The sequence below is a fragment of the Scardinius erythrophthalmus genome (genome assembly GCF_964197995.2).
Source record: "Scardinius erythrophthalmus genome assembly, chromosome: 13".
In the NCBI taxonomy this organism is placed as follows: domain Eukaryota; kingdom Metazoa; phylum Chordata; class Actinopteri; order Cypriniformes; family Leuciscidae; genus Scardinius; species Scardinius erythrophthalmus.
This window is the reverse complement of record NC_138233.1, coordinates 25,299,144-25,318,334: the sequence shown is the minus strand read 5'-3', so window position 1 is coordinate 25,318,334 and position 19,191 is coordinate 25,299,144. Positions and strand designations below refer to the sequence as shown.

At 38.3% G+C, this 19,191-nt stretch overlaps 2 protein-coding genes across 6 annotated transcripts; one reads left to right on the top strand and one right to left on the bottom strand.

Moving 5' to 3' along the window:
- Nucleotides 1-135: 135 nt before the first annotated feature.
- Nucleotides 136-8,574, bottom strand: dpf2l (D4, zinc and double PHD fingers family 2, like). Of its 2 annotated transcripts, XM_081383507.1 has the most exons (11): nt 7,543-8,574; nt 6,647-6,807; nt 6,454-6,561; nt 4,864-5,060; nt 4,672-4,764; nt 4,443-4,527; nt 3,744-3,875; nt 3,239-3,370; nt 3,036-3,148; nt 2,873-2,954; nt 136-1,062 (listed from the first exon to the last, which is right to left on the bottom strand). In XM_081383507.1, exons 1-11 carry the CDS (start codon nt 7,572-7,574, stop codon nt 980-982), a joined length of 1,218 nt encoding a protein of 405 aa, XP_081239633.1. In that variant the 5' UTR covers nt 7,575-8,574; the 3' UTR covers nt 136-979. The 2 variants fall into 2 exon arrangements, with proteins under 2 accessions (XP_081239633.1, XP_081239632.1); XM_081383506.1 differs by having other exon boundaries at nt 2,873-3,148; nt 7,543-7,824.
- hnrnpa0a (heterogeneous nuclear ribonucleoprotein A0a) lies at nt 7,817-19,088 on the top strand. Of its 4 annotated transcripts, XM_081383510.1 has the most exons (5): nt 7,822-8,713; nt 11,510-11,628; nt 13,058-13,144; nt 18,097-18,171; nt 18,901-19,079. In XM_081383510.1, the coding sequence occupies exons 1-2, from the start codon at nt 7,900-7,902 to the stop codon at nt 11,563-11,565; spliced, it is 870 nt and encodes a 289-aa protein (XP_081239636.1). In that variant the 5' UTR covers nt 7,822-7,899; the 3' UTR covers nt 11,566-11,628; nt 13,058-13,144; nt 18,097-18,171; nt 18,901-19,079. The 4 variants fall into 4 exon arrangements, with proteins under 4 accessions (XP_081239635.1, XP_081239634.1, XP_081239636.1 ...); XM_081383509.1 differs by lacking the exon at nt 13,058-13,144 and having other exon boundaries at nt 7,817-8,713; nt 18,901-19,088; XM_081383508.1 differs by lacking the exon at nt 13,058-13,144 and having other exon boundaries at nt 7,817-11,147.
- Nucleotides 19,089-19,191: the final 103 nt, after the last annotated feature.

Below are 19,191 nucleotides of genomic sequence, written 5' to 3'. Positions count from 1 at the left end.
GGGAAAATATCGACCTTAGCAAAAAGTGGTGGGGACATGTCCCACCCGTCCCACCCGCAAATTACGCCTATGTACTGATACATTGCAGTCTTTATTTACTGTGCTAGTAGTATAAAAAATACTCTAAGATTATTTCTCTGTTACATGTATGTTTATTATGGAAAGGCCAATATGAAAAATGTAAATAAAAAAAGACAGAAAAATACAGCATTTACATTCAATACCAAATACAAACTGACATGATATACCAAAAAAAAAAAAAAAACCTAATACAAAACGATACAGTACTCACGATAATTCAATATGGTTAGTCAACAATAATAGATATTGGTTATATCACATACAAAATTCTACTACGAAAGATAACCCGCCTTATGAGAGTGTTTTGTGGGAATAAAATGGATCAATGAGTGAATCCAGAAAATGTAGCAAAACATGATGATATGATAATAAAAATTAAAAATGCAGCACCATCTTCTGGTTTTTGAATCTGGACCTTGGCACAAATACTTCCTGAAAGAATAACTTGCAAGAAAATAATTATATACGACAAAGATAAACAGGGATGCACTACTTATACAAATGAATATTTAAATCCATAACATCCTTCAAAGGATTAAGCCATATGTTTGCTCTATGTAAACAAATGTATCTTGAATGAGCAATAAAGAAAAAAAATATTTGGCAATGCATAAACAGGTGCTTAATCATCTGAACCATTGGCCCCAACATGAAGGAATGTGGAAATACTGCACATAATGCATGAAGTGTATATAATCTATTTCAAATGCGCCCTCTGTAATTTCAAACACTGCTCATGATGTGAGTAACAGTCATAGCAAAATAAAAACCAAAAACAAAGGCTATGTTAGGGGCAATGATTTTTCTTCCAGCCTCTCCATCACTCTGGAAAGTCTCACAACAGTTTAAGTGTGTTTCTGCGTGTTCTTCAAGGTAGACTGTTGTCGCGGTTCCTCCGTCACTCCATCGCGGTGTTCTGGCTCTGATAAATGGAGGCCTTGTCCTTCAGAAGAGCCAGACACAGGTGGCAACTCCAGCTTCCTGTAAACATGATTAAAGCAAAATACTGATCAGCAGCAGCAATGCGTAACTATAACTAGTACTAACTAAGACAGCAATAAATGCATAAACTCGTATAACCTTGCTGTTTTGGTGTCAAAGACGTGTCTTCACAAGACTAGTTTGAATATGAACTTTTCAAAGCATACTGACTTTACTTTTTGGCCTTTTCTTTCTAAAATCTTGATGTTAAAAACAAAACGCTTTTTTCTTATCTCATGCATATTATTTCGAAGGTTTTACTGGGACTTTGTGGATTTCAGAGCTATAGTACTCTATATTAGGGCTGCTGCCTAAAGGTCAACTAAATATTACTCGATGAGAAGAGGCTTGGTTGGTTGGTTGCAGAAAAGTGGCAAAGTCATGCACTCCATGACGGACAGATCGTTAACATGTTGGTCCATTTGTGGGATCATTTTGCAAACTCAGCGGGCAAACGTTCACCTATCATTCATCAAACTCAAACATGGATTATCATTTGAAACACGCAAGTAGTAGTCTAACGTTGGCCACTTTACCTCAAACATTAATGTTAACCTAGATAGTATTACTGGGAACATATCCAAGTGTTTGTGCAGAGTGTGGAAGCTAAATTAGTAACACACCATGATGTTTAACTTAACATGCTTTTCTGTCTACAGGCACATCCACTATACAGCGAAGTAGGCCAGGAACAACGCTTCGGCGTAATGGATTACGCACTTTGTGTTCATCCCTAATCCACTGTCATATTTCACACAAAACAAAACTCTAGAGCAGATGCTAATGGCTAGTATGGCAGCGGCGCTTAATACGAACCTACACATTAAGACTCTCACAACCACATTCAGCTCCGGTGGATCTGCAGATGAACGCAAATCATTTCTCCATCTCTGTGAGTAAACTAAACCTGTCAAGGCTCTCAGATTATATGACGTGGCAGACAACCAGTTGTCCAGTGCAGTTCCGTTCATTCAGCACGGGTTTGTCGAGAATGCTATATACAGATGCATCTCAGTGCAGTCTTTATTTACTTTACTGGTAGCAGCATAGGAATAGAGATGCCCCACTCTCATTCTATTGAAAGAATCAGTGTAGACATTCTTAAAAATTTCTACTTTTTGCATTTCACAAAAGCTAAAAAGTCAAATGAGTCTAGAACGACATGAGTTTGAGTAAATAACGACTACATTTACATGCACCCTCGTAATGCGATTATAATGACGTTTAAGCAATTTTGCAATTTAAATGTACCTCATGAAAACGAAATACTTGGATCAAATTGAGGGAATTAAGCACATAATCATAGTTAAATATGTGGCTTAAGCCTAACTTCTATTCCATCTCTAGCCAAAGTGCGTATGTGCTTGTACACGGATGGATTATGTTTTCAAGCACAGATTCACATTTTTTGGGGTGCTTAAGAAACTAAGCTTATATTGACAACGTATCGAGATATGAATAAAATACAGTATATTCATGGTCGAATACATCGAAATGGAGACATTTTAGGCATTTAAGAGGAAAAAATCCAATACGTCCATAGAAATTAGTTTTGCATTTGACGCAAGTAGAATAAAACAGTGGCCAGTAACGCACTTAATGTATGTAAGTACATTAATTATATTAATAATGGCGGTAAAAATAACCACAATTATTAGGGATTAATGAAAATTGCATGGAAACGGGAGTAAAGAACGGGAGTTTGCTTGTGTCATGAACACATCTTACTGCGATTAAGTCATTACTCCAATTATTGTAATTTTTTTTATAATTTTTAATTATTGGTGCACATGCAAATGATTGCTAGTACCTTCTGGAGGGTCTGACATGGGAGGGCTGAGGCAGTACATGTGGTATCCTCTGTCACAGTCATCACAGAACAGAAGCTGGTCCTGGGAAAGAGGATTTAAACACATTAACAGGTGGTTTTCTGTATAAGGGGTTTGTTTGAGTGATAATGTGCGGAGACTCACGTCATTCTCAGATGTGCCACAAACATTGCAGCACTTGCACTCAATGCACTGCCAGCGGTAAGTCTTTACGGCTGCCATCATCACGGCAGTGAACTGCAGGCACGAAGGATGTCCTTATGATGGATGAGAGAAAAATGCCATGCATGAATTACGTGCATCTGAGCGTAGAGGTTTAGAGTTCGTTCTGTGCCTAGGTGTCATACCTGAACGTCCACAGTCAGAGCAGGACACCAGCTCTTCAGACTGGCCTGTTTTCTGGTTCATGTTGGAGTCACCCAGGCAGAAGTCGCAATAGTCATTGGGTAATGCAAGGCCATTTGGTCCTTTTTTAGGGGCTGTAATAAAACAGAGCATCAGATCAACTGTTTCCCTGCTTCCGTTAATGTTTTGACAAGCAGGACTATCCAAATCGTATAGAATAGAACAGAACAGAACATCTTGTACTACTTGTTAAATCCTTTAAAGCAGGGTTCCTCAAACTCGGTCCTGGAGGGCCACTCTCCTGCACAGTTTAGCTCCAACCCTGATCAAACACACCTAGCTGTGAGTTTCTAGTGATCCTGAAGACACTGATTAGCTTGCCCAGGTGTGTTTGATCAGTGTTGGAGCTAAACTCTGCAGGACAGCGGCCCTCCAGGACCGAGTTTGAGGAACCCTGCTTTAAAGTGATAATGCACAAGTATGCAGTCATCATGAATGAACGCTCACTCTTGGGTTCCTCTTGTGGTGCAGGGGTGTGAATCTCAGGTTCTTCTTTGTCTTCTCCCTCCTCATCAGCCAGGTGAGAGTGAGTGTAGTGGTAACTCAAGCCTGGTCTGTTCTTATAGCGTTTCCCACAGACTATTAAAAAGAAAAGGTTTAAAATTAAAACAGTCATCATGTAAAAAGCGTTATGCATTCTGGAAAACAGGATTTTCATTGAACTTTTAGCATAAAGGCTTTCAATGTACTATGTAACTTTCACAATCGAAGCTTCCTCTCCAGATGACCAAACGATTTATGGGAACTAAGCTGCAGACATGAACCACTCAGAATTCAGCTGACATCAAGTTTCAGCAATTTAATGAACAAAAGCAGTACGCAAGGTTAGCCAAAAACATATTTGCATAGACTACTGTTCAAAAGTTTGGGGTCAGTAAAATCTTTTAATATTTTTGAAAGAAATAGTTTTTGTAAGAGATCTCTTATGCTTACCACGGCTGCATTTATTTGATTAAAAAAACGTGGAAAAAGTAATACTGAGAAATGATCACGTTTATTTTGAAATGTAACTTATTCCTGTGATGCCAAAACATGAACTTCCAACAGCCATTCCTTCAGTGTCACATAATTCTCATTATTATTATTATTATTATTAAGCCCAAACTTTTGAGATATATATGTCCAAAATAACATGTCAAAACTCACTGTCACAAGCATACGGTTTGTCTCGTTCTTCCTGGGCAGCTGCAGCAGCTTCCATTTTCTTTTTTCCATTCCCAACTCCTCGACCCTGGCAGATTAAAATGATATTTTATTAACTCTATTCCTTCAGGCCATCGTATGACCAGTAGGCACCATCACAAGAGGAGATTATCAGTGGTTAATACTGTATCAAAATTCAATTAATTAAGCAACAGCAGAATAGGCACGGTACCTTAGACTTCCCTTTTCCTCGTCTTTTTGGAGTTTCCTCCTCAAAATCTTCATCGTCCAGATCATCCAAGTATTCTTCGGGTTCAAGGATCCTCTGAGAATGACAGGAAACAATCAGGCCATGCATTTATACTGAAAATACATGAAAAGCCCAGAGACCTAAGAGGCCATATTGAAAAGCCCTGCTATATACCTTCCTGATGCGTGTGGATCCACTGTGGCTGCTGGCCGTGCTGGTTCCAGTGATCTCAGACAGACTGGTTTCTTCCTCAGGTGGTCTGAGCTCTGTGGGCACTCTTTTATCCAGCGGCTCTCCTTTCAGCAAGGCTTCCAGACTGCTCCCATCCAACGGGCCCAACACATCTTTTTTCAGGCCCAGCTCCAGCTCAGCTTTGGAAACATGCCTCTCTTTAATCATTTAGTAATGATTTATAATCTAATTTAAAATATTTTTTTCTGACTAGCATATCTCAATCTTGTTTGTCTAAACGTTTTAACCATGTAAAGCTTGACCTATGAAATATTAGTCCAAAATATCTATTTTGTCAAGACCAGCACTCCTCAAATGTCTGAGAAATGTCTTATATTTAATCAATAAATACAATTAGAATTTGACACTATAGAGCTGATACCAATCAAATCACTAAAAGATAACATTCATTGAATTGAATTGAAGCTCAAGTTGCATCTGAATTGGTACAATTACATCTGCATAAATAATGTTGAGATTAATGTTTTAAAAATAACATTTTGAATATAGAAATGTGATGGAAAAATAAAATGATATGTCTACTTTTAAATATGAAACTGAAATCAATGAGTGAGTCAAGGAATAATTTATTCAACCGATTTGTTTAAAGCAGCTGATTAAATTTTGTCTAAAATTGACAAGACCAAATACAAATGCGGTCGAGGCCGAGACAAGACCAAGACCTTTAAAAAATGGTCTCAAGATCAAGACCGGTCACGAATACTACAACACTGCTATTTTTTTTTTTTTTTATTTAATCATTTATTGAAACTATAGACAAAATCTAAAAAAGAAGAAGCTTATGCATTTCTGTTGAGTATGGTATTTGATACATCAGCCTTTTATGGCTCATATGACATGGGAGAATATGAAGCCCATACTCAAGGAGAAAAAAATACCACCATTTTTATTCAAATATGCAAATATTGCTGCAGTTGTTGTCATTTATATGGCCAAAAGTAAGATGAAATTCTGATAGTTTGTAATGTAAATCAATGAGATTTTTATAATCAGTTGTCTCACTACATCTCCCAAAAATATGTCTTAGAAAGATGATATTTAAATGCTCAGCTTTATGACCAAAGCTCTGTAGTTTTAATTGTGGGGGCCAAAACATATAATGCACTGCAATTCACTGGTACTCATATATTGATATTAATATTGATACTCATATCCTAATATGATTGTTCTAAAAATGATGTGTGATTTATCAAGTTAACCTCAGTTGCGTCAGCCTATAAATGCTTACCTTGAAATATTACTAACAATATAAAAGTTATTCTCATATTTACTTTATATAAATCAGAATAGATTTCACAGCAAAAAGACATGTACCATGACCTGAAGGGGGGCATTTTTACAATTCAACTAAAAACTCTTTTACACTGGCTAAAGAAATATAAACTATCATTCAGATGACATGCAGAAGATTGTGTGTAACAGGTTTTCCATCAAAGTTATTCATCAGAAGTTTAGAGACCGTAGAAATTTGCATACAACAAGAAATCTACTACTAATGTTGTAACAGAATACCAGATTTGAGTGGAGGAAAAACTAGAGCAGGGTCTTCTGGTGGGTGAGCTCTTCTTTTCTTCCTCCAGCGCCGGGCGGGATATGTGTACAGCTGTCCTGGTGCTGTACCTTAAATAGTAATCATAAAGTCTGCATGTCAGTTACAGTAGGACAGACTGAGAATAGAATCAGCGTAAATGGGCTGATGCCAAACCTGCGCTCCTGTGTCTCTTCTCCATCCAAATGTAGCAGTTGCTTTGAGCAACTCCAGTCTGGGAGTCCAGGAAGGGCATGAGGATGCTCCTCTCGGCACACAGTCGGGCGTTATAACTATGACACTGTTCCAAAGCATCTTTGTAGTACTGTTCTCCAAGTCTTCATTCCACACACAAGCAAGAGAGAATATGAGCATATATAAGTTTCTACACAGCATGTGATTTAGATTTACTGTTTAGATGCATTACATTAGTTAGGCTAAATCTTAGTCTTGGGAAGATAACGGCCCTTAAGAAAATGTACCATGGTTTTACTACAAAAAACATGGCAACCACAAATTAACTATGGTTGTGCTACACTAACCATAGTTTAACCATGGCATTTGTAGTAAAACTGTGGTTATAAAAATGGCAATCAATCCACCCAAAAAAACATGGTTACTACACTTATTAATAAATACAATAAAACAATGGTTAATTTTCGTAAACGGGAGAGTATTTTAATTTACATTTCGTGCGTCACAACGTGCTGATATGCAAACAATAGACATCAATGGACCCCAATGTAATGTATTCATTTTTGCCAGTGTTAAAAAAAAAAGCAACGACAATTTGATAGACATTTCTTAAAAAGTTGGAGAACAGAACGTAATAAAAAAGCAAACTAGCCAGTGACTGGTTAGTGTAACTGATTTAAAAAGTAGACACATGGCTGTAACGCTCTTTGATGTCACAGAAAACGATGAATGAACGAGGAGCAGATTAACGTTAGATAACCAAACACCACCACAATACTTCAGCCTGACTTTAGTATATAAACCATCCCAATTCAACAATAATTCAAGAATATCACATGGAGATTCACTCAAAGAGTTTAAAAACTACATGTACTCACACTTTAACGATATTCTCCACGGCAGTCGCCATTGTTTTGCTGTAGTGGGCTGTTGTTGTCTTCACTGCGCATGCGCATTGGAACCTTTTTGAATTAACGATACGTTCTTATCTTTACATGAAAAGATTTCCGTCATAGCAAATGGAAGCTGACCACAATATTTTTTTTTTCGGAAATTTTAACAAAATATTTTAACGAAACACAAACGATAATACTTGAAAGCCAAAACAACGCAAAACCATTGATCTCATTCTGCGATGGGCGTGGTTACGGTTAAATGACGTCTTCCGCCCGCACCGCCGCCATTTATATCTCACCGCCATTTTACATCAACTCAGAAGAGATTAGATTACGAAGATGACGGCTCAAATGGAAAATCAACTTTGCAAGCTCTTTGTCGGCGGTCTCAACGTCCAGACCACCGACGATGGGCTGCGAGAGCATTTTGAGCAGTACGGGAAGCTCACGGACTGCGTGGTGGTGCAGAACCAGCAGTTGAAGCGCTCGCGTTGCTTCGGTTTCGTGACCTACTCGAGCCCGGAGGAGGCAGACGCGGCCATGGCGGCCCGACCTCATGTTCTGGACGGCAACAACGTCGAGCTGAAGAGGGCCGTAGCTCGGGAAGATGCGGGCAAGCCCGAGGCTCTCGCGAAAGTGAAGAAGATATTCATCGGCGGTCTTAAAGACGATATCGAGGAGGATCACCTCCGCGACTGCTTCTCCCAGTTCGGCGCGGTGGAGAAGGCGGAGGTGATCACAGACAAAGAGACCGGCAAGAAGCGCGGCTTCGGCTTTGTGTATTTTGAGGACAACGACTCGGCCGATAAAGCCGTGGTGCTCAAGTATCACATTATTAACGGGCATAAAGTGGAGGTGAAGAAAGCCCTGACCAAGCAGGAGATGCAGGCTGCTGGTAGTCGCGGTGGCCGCGGAGGCCGAGGAGGTGGACGGGGGATGGGCAGACCGCAGAACGGCTACGGCGGGCGCGGCGGAGGATACGGCAACTATGGCGGCGGCGGCTACGGGGGCAATGACGGCTATGGAGGCGGATACGGTGGCGGGTATGGGGGAGGCTACGGGGACCAAATGGAGGGCTACGGCGGTGGTAACGGCTACAGTGACTTTGGCAGCGGCTATGGCCAGCAGTCCTCTGGCTATGGCCCAATGAAAGGTAATTACTCGGGCAGAAGCAACGCTCCTTACTCCCGAGGTGGTGGTGGTGGTGGTGGTTACGGCAGGGGGGGTTACGGAGGCTCGTATTAGGAGCGTTTATTAGGTCTCATATTAAGAGCAGCTCCTTCCCCAGCCCACATCACAGTTTTGACCACACATTATCTTCAGCTAAGTAGCCAGATTTAGCCACCTTAATATGGCGTGGCATTGACTGAATCACTCAAGCTCCATTCAGGAGGTCACAACTTATCCAGCCTAGCAAATCATAGGTAGGGCTCACCTATCCGACTTTGCTCAACATCTTACAGCTGTTACAACTACTACTACACATCCTTTTGCTCTCTTCCCTGAAGTACTAGGGAGTTTTTTTCAGCAAGACATAGGACTACTACTCTGGATCTCTACTTATTATAAGACTGGCCAGTGGTGGCAGGCTACCTGTTTGCGAAACTGTTTCTCACACGTTTTTTTTTTTTGGTGCATTGGGATTAAGTTAACATTAGTATTTTTGCTTGTTAGTGTTGGCATGTTTTTCTCCTTTTAGTATATGTATTGTATCTTTATTGTGTCTTTGTTTTCTTCAATTCAAGACTTATATAAATCTGGTTTAAATGTAGAGTCAATCGCAGTGAACCCCTGTAGAGGATTAAATATTTCATTGGTTGGCAACAGGCATTTTCTGCATATCACGTGATCTATAGTGCAACTCGACGTAAAATGCTAATCTCAATTTTTTTTTATTTTTTTTTTGGAATTCCCAGTGATAAACCACACTAACCATGATTGTGTAAAAAAACAAAGATTTGAAACAAGCAAATTGTGCTTGTAAAATAATAGTAAAAACACTAGCACAGATTGATAGTCGCTCCCAACTACTTAAATATTGTGTGTATATAAAAATATTGTTTCTGTATACACTCAACTTTAAATCAATAGTTTTAGGTAATTTTTTTCATTTGCAATGTTTCGTTGGATTGAAATTTTTTCCACTCATAGCAGTTAAATACACTGTCTTGTACCTTTTTTGTCTGATTTTCAAATACCCTTTTTACTTAAAAGGTTTCAAAAATATGATTTACCTTGTAGTTGGTTGATTTGGCTCATGGTTAATAACATTTAAATGAAGACTTCTTAAAATTGGGGTGGGGTATTTCTGGAAATATGGCCACTGAAAAAGTGGGCGTTCACTAATGCACTTGAAGGACTCGCTGTGGAGTCTGTTGCCAACCAATTAAAGATTTAATTTTATTTAATTAGGCTCGATGGCAACTAGAAGTTGTTCGTCCTAACATAAGAAACGTGTTGGAATAAACAAACTTCTGTGGCGTTTCAGTAAAAACAAAGTTAAATGGAAGTCAAAAGTCAAATGTTCAGGCTTACCTAAAAACCCCTCAATATTCGTTAATATAGTGACTAACGTGTCTCTCCCAATTAGTGTCTTTTGTTAAATAGTTCAAGCAACTGAAAATATTGTCATTGGTGTTACAGTGAACCTTTCTGACGGACTCTGAAGACCGATTTGAGTTGTTTTTCTACAGTTTAATCATTTAGTAAAGGACTTTAATGTTCTTGTCTCATTGTATTACTGCTTCAACGGAATAACCTATTGAATATTGTTTATTTCAGATACAACTGAACTGTATGTACTTCTGTTAATAAAAACCATTACTCCGTAGCCATTATGGTTCTTGACGAGCTGAGATTTATTGGGTGGTTTTGACGTATATGAGGCCCGTTTAGTGATTTGTCTTTCCAACTAGGTAAGACTAAAATTGGAGGCGCACCCATTGGCTCTAGTGCTCAATATTAATTACATTTCTTTGCATCAGACATGTGGGGATGTTAATATTTTCCCAGCCTTATGTTGTCTTTATTCTTAAAATATGTTTAGAGCTTTGTTCCAATACTTTTAGTGATCAAATAAGATGGATCTATACCTTAGCTGTGTCCACTACTACGTCATTGGATTCTCCAGGGGTACTCCAGAGATGTAGAAACCCAGCTGAAAATCCATAGGATAATCGCACCAGGTTTCCAGGTTTGTAGAAATACTTTATACACAAGACATTACATCAGGTGTGTCTTTAACATACTTCGGATCCACCTGGAAGAAAATCAGGTATTTGTGAGTCGTTAAAGTAAAGCGTGCATGCAAAATTTCAGCATTTCCTAAATACTAGCTGTGAATAGCGTTAACTTGCGGTGATCATGTAACAGAGGAAAAGTGGCAATTAGAACATACTCTGTAGTTCAATGTGTGTGACGCTGTGGTGATTGTGGTCTATGTAGTTATGTGTTAATCCAATATTTTAGCCGATTTCCAGTTTAAGGTCAAACCGGAGAACGGAGCTTATAGTTCCTGTATACTTGATGCATTAGTTCCAGATATTAATGACATCAAATGCAAAGGAGATCAGCATTTATTAAGCAAGGTTTGTGCTTTCAGTTATTTACTTTACATCTTATCAATCCCCCTCCCCTCCTCATCTCGGTGTTTTGCTCGTGTTTTGTCCTATATTTCTGGGACTCTTAAAGAGGACAGTGGATATTATTGATAATTCAGTGAGACTAGTGACGATTCAACAGTAAAACTTCTTGGCATTGGCTTTTTTTTTTTTAAAAGTGAGATCTGCTACTCTCATTCTTAAAGCACAGCTCCTACATAGACCCTCCTTAAAGACAGTGTAAATCTGATGGGGTTGTGTCATAGATTGATAGTAGACAGACGTGTTTCAGGACACTCTTTGTTGACTTGACACTTACATGCATCTGCATCTGTCTTTTTTTCCCACAGAGGGTATGCAATGGAAGGATTTAAATAAAATCTCACTTCCAAGTGCGGCCGCTTGATGAACCTCTTCTGTGGCTGTGAATCCAGTTGCTTGGAAAAAAGGAAGAACTCCAGTCAGTTTGGTGAGCAAGTTTTAAAATGTATCTTTTATATATATATATATATATATATATATGAGGAAAATAAGTATTTGAACACCCTGCTATTTTGCAAGTTCTCCCACTTAGAAATCATGGGGGGGGGGGGGGGTGTCTGAAATTGTCATGGTAGGTGCATGTCCACTGTGAGAGACATAATCTAAAAAAAAAAAAATCCAGAAATCACAATGTATGATTTAACTATTTATTTGTATAATATAATAAGTATTTGAAAATCAATGTTAATATTTGGTACAGTAGCCTTTGTTTGCAATTACAGAGGTCAAATGCTTCCTGTAGTTTTTCACCAGATTTGCACACACTGCAGGAGGAATTTTGGCCCACTCCTCCACACAGATCTTCTCTAGGTCAGTCAGGTTTCTGGGCTGTCGCTGAGAAACACGGAGTTTGAGCTCCCTCCAAAGATTCTCTATTGGGTTTAGGTCTGGAGACTGGCTAGGCCACGCCAGAACCTTGATATGCTTCTTACAGAGCCACTCCTTGGATATCCTGGCTGTGTGCTTCGGGTCATTGTCATGTTGGAAGACCCAGCCTCGACCCATCTTCAATGCTCTAACTGAGGGAAGGAGGTTGTTCCCCAAAATCTCGCAATACATAGCCGCGGTCATCCTCTCCTTAATACAGTGCAGTCGCCCTGTCCCATGTGCAGAAAAACACCCCCAAAGCATGATGCTTCCAACCCCATGCTTTACAGTAGGGATGGTGTTCTTGGGATGGTACTCATCATTCTTCCTCCAAACACATTTAGTGGAATTATGACCAAAAAGTTCTATTTTGGTCTCATCTGACCACATGACTTTCTCCCATGACTCCTCTGGATCATCCAAATGGTCATTGGCAAACTTAAGAAGGGCCTTGACATGTGCTGGTTTAAGCAGGGGAACCTTCGGTGCCATGCATGATTTCAAACCATGAAGTCTTAGTGTATTACCAACAGTAACCTTGGAAACTGTGGTCCCAGCTCTTTTCAGGTCATTAACCAGCTCCTCCCGTCTAGTTCTGGGCTTATTTCTCACCTTTCTTAGGATCATTGAGACCCCACGAGGTGAGATGGAGCCCCAGTCTGAGGGAGATTGACCGTCATGTTTAGCCTCTTCCATTTTCTAATGATTGCTCCAACAGTGGACCTTTTTTCACCAAGCTGATTGGCAATTTCCCCGTAGCCCTTTCCAGCCTTGTGGAGGTGTACAATTTTTTCTCTAGTGTCTTTGGACAGCTCTTTGGTCTTGGCCATGTTGGAGTGGAGGTGGACATTTAAAAGGCAGACTAACAGGTCTTTGAGGGTCAGAATTCTAGCTGATAGACAGGTGTTCAAATACTTATTTGCAGCTGTATCATACAAATAAATAGTTAAAAAAATCATATTGTGATTTATGGATTTTTTTTTTTTTAGATTATGTTTCTCACAGTGGACATGCACCTACGATGATAATTTCAGACCTCCATGATTTCCAAGTGGGAGAACTTGCAAAATAACAGGGTGTTCAAATACTTATTTTCCTCACTAATATATATATATACATGCATGCATACATATACATATATATGCATACATATACATATATATGCATACATATACATATATATGCATACATATACATCAGAGTTTCCGCTAGAAAAAAATGGTGCCGTCAAAGTGACCGGCAGAGGTTCCGTTTTCCGGACATTTTGATAATATGCCGGTCAAATATCGCCTCTTAATTAGTCAAGTTGAGGAAATCTGGAGGCAGGCTATGTAACTTAAAAAAATTACATAATCAGGCCATATAGAATGCAACATGTTTATTAGCCTAACTTTCAAATAGACGGAAAAAAACATGAACGTCCGATTGGCATCAATCAACGCCAATTGTTTTTACTATGGTTTCACATTCATAGTTTAACAAACCATCCCCCTTCCCCACATAAACTATCTGAAGCCTATTGTTTTTACTCAAGCGAACTTCCCAGTGTCTCTCCACAACTTGCAATGCGCAAGCCGCGTAACCTTGTTCTCCGCAAGGCGACTTCGCTGCTTCGTCTTGATCCGATTCTGCAGCGAGAACCCCCTCTCTGCAGGAACACTCCAGACCCATTTTCTACTATGGTTGTGTACGTTTCTTCATTCGGATCTATTTGCGATCAATTCCATTATAAACAAACAACGCAGTTTATATGCTTCGTCCTTGTTTCATTATTCATTAAGATAATAATTAATAAATGCACGCATAATTATCAGTGAACTTGATAAATGTTGCAGATATGTTTTGCTATGCATGCACAAACAAATGCCTTTCAACTTAGCCTATGTGTGCAAAATTCAGAATAAAATGAATGTGCAGCAATTTGTACAAATAGAGAGTCTATGTCTACTATACGTGTTGTAGCCATTAAATAAGCTCATTTAGTTTAATATTTGTTAAATATATTATAATGTTATTTTTTAATTTATGTGGATTATGAAAAGTGAACCGCACGTGTAAGATAGTATGCGCAATATCGAGAGAAATGGAGCGGGTCAGTCATGATCTTGACCACTTAAGTTTTTCTGTTTTGTAGAAAGCCTTTTTTTGAAGTGAATTTCGTTTTGTATAAATTGTATCTTAATTTTAATAAAAAAATGTATCAACCAATTGCCTACATTTAATATAATAATAATTTTTAATATAGCAGACGATAGGCCTACATGACGGCGCCCGCGCGGTCACTTGCTCGTGAACGGGAGCGCATCTCATCCTAATTTAATGAAACTCAGCGCGTAGGCCTCACAGACATGAAATATATCTTAAAGCTTGAAATGTCTTTTTAACAATTTAAAATGAAAAGAAATAGGCTACTCTCTGATTATGTAGCCTAATCCATGATGTGCATTTCTCTCTATAGGCGCGTTCACTACGGAGATGGCGATCGTCAATTTCATCTTTACAGCTGTTGTTGCTGTTAATAAACTAAAAATAATAGGCCTATAATTTTAGTCCTCGGTGTCCAGAAAAGCGCTGAAACAGAGATTAAGGGGAACCCGTTTATATATATTTTTTATTTTTTGGCTTATCCAGTTTTCTGGAGGCCCACCTACAATCAAAATCCTGGTGCCGCTAGTGCTTCGCAGCGGTCTGATATCAAGAAATAACAGACCGCATTCCACATTGGAATTCAACCAAGCCATGTAATAATGTTTAACCCCTTAAACCCTAAGCGTCCCGCCGGCGGGACGGCACCCCATGAAAAAAATTCATAATCAAATTACTAAGCAACCACTGAATGATATGATACAAAATAGGTATCATTTTAAAGCTTAGAATCTCAGCTTTTCAATGCACCTATACATTTTATCCAACTATTAAAAGGTGCTGAGTTATTCCTTTAGAACGGATTATACCGCCGGAGGGCGCCCCCTAGCTATGGAAAAAATTAATTGTCATATTTTTCAAAACTACTGCATTGATCAACACAAAATAGGCATCATTTGAAAGCTTAGAGTCTAAACTTTACAATGAATGTAGCCATTATGATTATCTCCAAAGTAGTGCTGAGTTATTTGCTGATAAAATGATTTTTTTTTAATACATAATTTATGAGGAAGAGGAAATTATTATGTACTGCAATGTGTCAAAAACATCATACTGCTCAGATAGTCTTGTGTCATATGTCATTTGAAAGGTCTCAATGAGTAGAATACAACAAGCATAATTGTTTCAGGGTTTTACTAAACTTGAGCAAGGTTTTTGTAAAATAAGCCCCTCAAGAGACCCATGGGTAAACCATATATGGATGCTGAATTTTAGACACATTTCCGCTTGTAACTTCATGAAACATGCTCCGATTGTGGAAAATGACACATCATTATTTACAGCAGATGCTTACAATTAAAATGAGTCCAAACTCAACGTAATCCATCACTCAGAACTAAAGATATTCCTCATGGAGTTCTAATTCACAAAAAATACACAAACGCACGTAGCCAAGCGAGGTAGCTTAGACTTGGCCTTTTTACTCGTATCTTCATGAAACATACATCGATCATGAAAAATGACACATCGTTATTTACAGCAGGAGCTCATGATTAAGACGAGCCCAAACTCATCAGTCAGATCTAAAGATATTCTTCATGGCGTTCTAACACAGAAAATACCAAAGACGTACCTAGCCAAATATATACTCATGAAGCACTCGCGTTTGGTCTTTACTTATAACTTCACGAAGCATGCACATATCGTAGAAAAATGCACATCATTATTTTCAGCAGACTCTCACGATTAAAAAGAGCCCAAACTCAGCATAATCCATCACTCATATCTAAAGTTATGCCTCGTGGAGTTGTAACACAAATGCGCACATAGATCTTTATTATAGATGTAGCACTTATGTCGCGTTCTAACTCATAACTCAATGAAGCATGCATCAATTGTGGAAAATGGCACATCATTATTTACAGCAGAATGTTACGATTAAAAAGAGCCCAAACACACCATAATCCATCACTCAGGTCTAAAGATTTTCCTTATAGCGTTCTGACACAAAAAAATACCAGAGGCGCACCTATGAAGTAGCAATAGCAGTGATGCTATGTTGTTTTGATGTGACGTTTCAGCTCATAACTCAATGAAACATGCATAGATTGTGAAAAATCGAACATCTTTATTGACAACAGATTCTCACGATTACAAAGAGCCCACACACAACAGAATCCATTGCTTTGATCACGAGATATTCCTCACGAAGTAATGCATACTTGGCTAAAAAACAAGTCTCTCATCCTTCTGGGGAGCAAAGTGTTTTCCAATTTTCCCGGAACCGTCCGCGCTCGTTTTCAAACGTGGAATAACACAAAATATGTATCATTTTAAAGCTTAGAATCTCAGCTTTTTAAAGAATCTAACCACTTCGATCAACTCTGAACGAGTGCTGACTAGTCTCTCTAAACCGGAGTGTACCGCCCGTGTGCGCCACCCATGGCGCCCCCTAGCTGCGAAAATATTCATTATCATATTTTTCAAAAATATTGCCTTGATTCAAACAAAATTGGTGTCATTTGAAACCTTAGAGTCTGAACTTTACAGTGAATGTAGCCTATTTGAAAAACTCCAAAGTATTGCTGAGTTATTTGCTGATAAAGATATAAAAAAAAATTCATAATCTATAAAATACTTTTTTGTACTATGTACTGCAATGTGCCAAAAACATCATACATCTCACGAAACATTCAAAAATCGTTGAAAATGGCACTTCATTTTTTACAGCATATTCATACAATTAAAATGAGCCCAAAATTAACTTTATCTATTGCTTTTATGACAAGATATTCTTCATGGTGAAACACTATAAAAAATGCCCATGAGGGGGCGTCAAGGTCTCAACAAAAATGCTATCTTGGTTCCAAAGGCTGTAACGTTTGATTACTTTATCCAATCACCACAAAATTTTATCCAGATGCAGCTCATATGTAGAGGGACTTCCCCAAAAAAGAATTTTCCTCCTACCTTATTTCCTTCCTGAGTTATTCCATGTCAAATAAGAAAGATATGCATTATCATTATAAAAATTATATTTATTTTTTGTCTTTTATCAGCAGTTTCTCGGCAGAAGAATGTCCAAATGTAATTTAATTTATATTTTCAAAAAATGTGAAAAGTGTTCTTTCAAACGATACCTACCTTTTGACTCTCCTTGCTATAGTTTTGAAGTTATGAGTCTTTAGTTTTGTGTATGTCACTCAGAAAACTCTTTTTTTTTTATTGCTTTCCTAATGTGTGAGGACTAAAAAAAAAGGCTACCTTTGTTCCAAATGCTGTAACTTTTGAGTACTTTATGCGATCACCACAAAATTTGATTCAGATGCAGCTCACATTTAGGGGTACTTCCCCAAAAAAGAAAATTTGTGCTACCATATTTCCTCCCCGAGTTATTGCATGTCAAATAAGAGAGATATGCAAAATCATAAAAAAAATATGTTTTTTTTTTTGTATTTATCAGCAGTTTCTCGGCAGGAGAATATCCAAATGTAATGTAATTTATATTTTCAAAAAATTTGAAAAGAGTTCTATCAAACGATACCTACCTTTTGACTCTCCTTGTTATAGTTTTGAAGTTATGATTCTTTACTTTTTTGTGTGTCACTCAGACAAAAAAACTCCAAAAATGGCTCAGGGTTTAAGGGGTTAAGAACTTTCAAACGGTAGAGCCTGTTCCTTTATAACATAGCCAAAGGTCGGTGTATTTTTGCTTCATACATTTTAGGCTTATTCTCAAATTCAGATTGTGTTAGGGGGGCGGGATTAGGCAATTTTAATCGGACAATTTGACCGGAGAGATTTAATTTTGTCTGACATTTTTTTTTTTCTTTCGGTCAATGTCCGGCAATTACTGGACAACCGAAACCCTGATATACATATACATATACATGGTCATACCAATTATGTTTACAATTCTGTTATCCCCCTCTTCTTTTTGCAGTCTAGCAGAGTTTGCTTATGAACGCATATGCTAGATTCCTGTGGAAGATACCTATGCCTAGGCAAGATGCCTTTGGTAAGATTTTGTAATATATTGCTTTTTAAGTTTCATTGATTTTACTTTTGAGATCAAACTTCAAAATGTATTCAGATTGCATACTCCTTTTGAATTTTCTGTGATTTGTCAAACATCTTTTTGTGAGGCTTTTCAGTGAGATTTTTTTTTTCTTAAAGTGTCCCTATTATGCAGTTTTGGTTATGCAGTTATGCAGTTCAGTTCTGAAACGGTTCGATAAATTCACTCTCAAAACCCCTCCTTTCTGAGAGTCTTCCGTTTCGACTCCATTGCTGTGTCTGAAATCGCTTGTGTATTCTGTCGCAGAAATAACATCAGTCGCATAGTTTTATCCTACATGTAGCTTATTTACAATAAAATAACAGCCAATTACGTTGTAATTATTAGGGATGGGAACGACACGGGATTTGGGAAATCGACTGTCGAGGCCCATGTGTCGACTTTTTGTCGGATTGTCTGCCTTTTTTTTTCTTTTCTTTTTTAAGAGCAGCAGCAATGCGGAGGGTGGAAAATATTCTACATCAGGGTCCGAAATTAAGGCCAAATTTAACGAATTATTATTATTGCATGAAAGGTAACATCTTAAAAAAAAAAGGCATAATGGGGCACTTGATGTTAACAGATAAACAGTTTCTACTTTGATGTAGTGCATTTTCCCCCTTATCTCTTGTGTGTTTAATCTGTTATGCTCTCTTAACTTAGAAATGTCTTGTCTTGTTGTCTTTACAGGCCTGGTGCCAAGATGATGCCATGATAATAGTACCTGGAGGGTGGATTCGTCTGATCCTTTGACTGCTGTTGAATCAAATGAAAACAGTGATTGGAATCATTGTACATGTGCATATGAGCAGGAATGAACCTGGCATTGAATGTCTGATATTAATTCAATAAACAAAATGAACTGGATCATTTCTGAGTCTGTTATTAAGGTTTCTCCCTCTCTCTCTCTCTCTCTCTCTCTCTCTCTCTCTCTCTCTCTCTCTCTCTCTCTCTCTCTCTCTCTCTCTCTCTCTCTCTCTC